This window comes from Monopterus albus, unplaced genomic scaffold, assembly GCF_001952655.1.
Source record: "Monopterus albus unplaced genomic scaffold, M_albus_1.0 scaffold1271.1, whole genome shotgun sequence".
Taxonomy (NCBI): Eukaryota; Metazoa; Chordata; class Actinopteri; order Synbranchiformes; family Synbranchidae; genus Monopterus; species Monopterus albus.
The window spans coordinates 1-4262 of record NW_018129149.1 but is presented as its reverse complement, the minus strand read 5'-3'; the positions used below and the strand labels follow the sequence as shown (position 1 = coordinate 4262).

General features: G+C 41.1%; 1 protein-coding gene across 1 annotated transcript; it reads left to right on the top strand.

The window, feature by feature from the left end:
* Positions 1 to 1687: 1687 nt before the first annotated feature.
* LOC109953766 (histone deacetylase 10-like) lies at positions 1688 to 4256 on the top strand. The gene is made up of 4 exons (XM_020589229.1): positions 1688 to 1749; positions 2621 to 2680; positions 2775 to 2864; positions 3690 to 4256. The coding sequence occupies exons 1-4, from the start codon at positions 1690 to 1692 to the stop codon at positions 3798 to 3800; spliced, it is 321 nt and encodes a 106-aa protein (XP_020444885.1). The 5' UTR covers positions 1688 to 1689; the 3' UTR covers positions 3801 to 4256.
* The last annotated feature ends 6 nt before the right edge of the window (positions 4257 to 4262 follow it).

Genomic DNA, 4262 nt, shown 5'->3' with positions numbered 1-4262 from the left:
CCTACAGACCGTCCTGATTTTATATTTCATAATCTTTCTCTATCTGTATTTTGACTCATTTTTATTCTAAAAGTGTTATAGTTCTTACAGATCGTTGTTTTAAATTTGTGCAATGTTAAATGGTCTTATACTTGTATTAGGTTAGGTTACTTTATTTATACCCGTAGGTAAATTTGTCTTGCAGTCAGATCAAATGACATCCTTGACACATTCACAAAATACAAGAATACAACAACATATAACATAAACCTGACGCCTCCACCGAACATAATAAAAGTACTCGGGGCTCCACCAAAAAAAAAAAATAAAAATCCGAAGACAACCTAAAATTACTTACAATATATTACTACAGCCTATTTAACTCTATGACAGCATCAGGGACAAAACTATTTCTATACCGCTGCGTTTTACATCTCAGGATGACAAACCTTCGTCCAGAAGGAAGAAGCCGAAAGTGGCAGTACAAGGGATGGGAGTCATCATTCAGAATAGAAGTAACTACCCTCTGTACCTGTCTACTGTACAGGGCTGCTAAACTTAACTGTGGCTCCCCAAACAAGCGACTAGACCACTTAATTACTTGCTCCAAGGATTTCCTCTGTCTTAACGTTATCTGACCAAACCATGACACTAGAGAAAACAATTAAATAGATTCAATAAAAGCTCAATAAAACATATTCATTAAGGTTCAGTCAATATGAAAATATGCAAGTTTTGTTAAACAGTGTAGACGTTGCTGATCCTTTTTACACACCATTTCACAGTTCTCCTCAAAACTCAATTTGCTGTCAACGATCGTCCCCAGATATTTGTATGTTTGCACATATTCAATAGTCTGCCCCTTAATTAAAGTGACTTCGTGCCTATGAGGTTTCCTCCTAAAATCTATGAGCATATCTTTAGTTTTTAGTTGCAGATAGGATCCCTATGTGTTAACTTTTCTTTTGTTTGTTTATATATTTTGGCATGCTCTGTTTTATTGTGAAGCACTTTGAACTCTCTTTGGTATTGTAAAGCGCTATATAAACAATAACATTTTTATTATTATTAAACCCCCCTACCCTGAGCAGAACATCTTAACAGCATTTTCATAACACCTTTCTGGTGTTAAGACCCCCGTCCTGAAGCAACACCACAGGGTCCAACAGCTGCATCCCGCTAGCTAGGCCTGTGACACATGTCAGGACCTTAAACCTTACAAGGTCCTGACACGTTCAACTGAATGAGGAGACAGTTCCGAGAAGACAGGAATCGTATATGAACAGCCTAGAGGGGAGACAGCATGAGTTCCAGGGAAGAGACTGGGGGAGCACAGTCCAAGGTCACGAGAAAGACTGGGAAGGAGTTTAGAATGAACCAGGAGATGGTGGACGGCAGCTTCCCATCAACTGAGATGGGAAATTTCAGTTGATGGGTGACAGTGGTTCAGTGGGTAGAGTAGTCGTCTCCCAACCGGAGGGTCAGAGGTTCAAATCATCACAAGTGTCCTTGGACAAGACACTGAACTTCTAATTACAGTTTTATATCTTTATGTTTGAAGCCTGAAATGTGGCAAAAGGTCGCAAAGTTCAAGGGGGCCGAATACTTTCGCAAGGCACTGTACTTGTGGTGATTATCCCTTTAACATCTCGTGCTGTGTTTTCTGATTTCCTCTTCATCCTGTTGTGTGTTGTTGCTTTACAGATTGGGATGACGGACGCTGACTACATCGCTGCCTTCCAACAGCTGCTGCTGCCTTTGGCCTACGAGGTGACCACACACACACACGTTGGTCCTTCTATTTTGTGAGGACCTTCATTGCATCCATTATCCTTGCAACCTTAACTTCAACCATCACAGTTTACCCTTACCTAAACCTAATCCTGGTTCTGGGACACTGGAATACTGTTGAGCCTTCTCTATGCCGTGGGCCCAACTCAACGAAACACTAGTTAGTGAGAGGGCGGCCACCTGATGACCCTGTAACCTGCCTTCACTCCCTTGCCCACACAGAACTTGTACTGGTCTTGGTGATAGTATAGTTGTAGACTCACTGGAATTATTAATAGTCTTCTTCTGTTAGACAGTCTTGGTAGAAATGTGTTGGTGGTTGGACAGCTGAGCGGACCCGGCTCTCAGAGGTAATGGCCACTACAAGTCAGCTGGACCAGCCGCTGCTTAACCTGAGCAAATACAATGCAGATGCTGTGTGTCAAGCCACATATCTCCTCTTTGTTTGTTTGAGGACAGGGTTCAGAGACGCTTTGTGTTAAGGGCAGGTTAGGTCTGGAAAATGGTGTTGCTTACTGTGGGGCTCTGAAAGTTTATGACAGCATAATAGATGCTGTGTGTCAAGCCACATATCTCCTCTTTGTTTGTTTGAGGACAGGATTCAGAGACGCTTTGTGTTAAGGGCAGGTTAGGTCTGGAAAATGGTGTTGCTTACTGTGCGGCTCTGAAAGTTTATGACAGCATGGCCTGACACCTCCCTCTGTGGGGCCAAATAATGGGCAAACATTATTTAACTTATGTACTGAGCTTCCATAGAATGATGTCCCGTTCTTTGGCACATTTTATTGTGAATTACTGACTGATAGTATTGATTATACTGTGTGCTCATCTGTGACATGTGTGGGTTCAGTTTCAGCCTCAGCTGGTTCTGGTCTGTGCTGGGTTTGATGCTGCATTCGGAGACCCAAAGGTAAAAACAGCACAGACCTGAGATCATTGAAGAAGTGTCTCTTTACCTGGTTTAATATTTACACTTTTCCTACAAACTGTGTTTGGTTGTTCAGGGGGAGATGAATGTGAGTCCTCCGTGTTTCCACATTCTGACTCACCTGTTGATGAGTGTGGCTGAAGGTCGACTTGTTCTCGCTCTTGAGGTAAAACTCTGTTACACATTAAATGAACACACAGCAGCTTCAGGTTTTTACTAGAACATCTGCGCTATGCTTTAACATGTGATCTGACACCTGACATGGACCAGTACAAACTAGTCCTGTACTGTTAATGAATAAAATTCATTTTACTCTCTATAACTATAAAAACATGACAAAAGCACTGTTTCCTACAGTAATTTGATAAGACATAATAAAAAAATAAACCTCAAAACAAAGAACACATAGCCTTGGAACACACTGAAAGGGTGGAGGCTGACGCTACAGCTTATTAAGTCTGCCCCTCTAACTTATGCAAAACTACATCAAAATAAAGTTTCCTTATCTCACTCACTTTTAAAATTCCAAGCATCATTTATTTACAGTTTCAAATATTGTATTTTATATTTGTTCATTAAATGATTTTTGAACAGTTTATTGGCTTGGTAAGTGTAGCGCATGTTTTAAATTCTCACTACATACAGCTGTTCCATAAATTCATGGTCAAGCAGTCATAGTATGAGGGTCTCACTGTCATGGGAATATTGCTTTTATGGCATTATGGGGACACTCCCCCGTTGGCGGAGGTCTGCTCTCTCTGAGTGCTGTCTAGATTTACTAGGATTCAGTGATAATATATTAGCATCAGACCATTTCTTGGTCATTTTTAATTCTTTCTCCCTGTATCCAAATGTTGTTTCAGACAGAATACAGTTGTATCATCCATAAATAATATTCATGTTAGTCCCCAGCAGAGCCATGCTGCGGTGAACTGGGCCAGTGTGCCACCATTGCTCAGCAGTTTTGTTACATAAAGTTTACTGTTTGTAGGGGGGTTATAACCTGCAGTCGACAGCAGAGGGCGGTGCAGCCTGTGTCAGAGCTCTGCTGGGAGGAGCATGTCCTCCTTTGACTCTGCCCACTGCTCCATCTTACAGGTAACACACCTTTATAGCACACCTTGTCCTCAGCCTGTGTTCTGACACACCATCAGTCACAACTGAAGTACAGCTCAGATTCAGAGTCCACATGTTCAGCCCAGGTGACCTGAATATGTCTTACTTTAAACAAGTATCCCAGCATGCATTTCCCTCAACCAGACTTAACACACTCATTAACTTCTTCCTGTAGCTATTATTGTGTCATTAACTTAGGTTTTTATACTTTTAGTTGAGACATTAACATTGACATGTTGAAAAAGTTGTGGATTTATTAAAAACATCTGTTGTAAAATTCACTCTGAAGGGAGGAGCTTTCAGTCAGTCTCCATGGTCATCCTCACATGGAGAACAGTTTGATGTTTGTGTAGAGTGTGAAAGTGTAAATGTAGTTTAACAACAGCTTTCTGCCTTTGTTCCCACATCAACACATTAACATACAAATCAATAAAACAGAATCTAACAG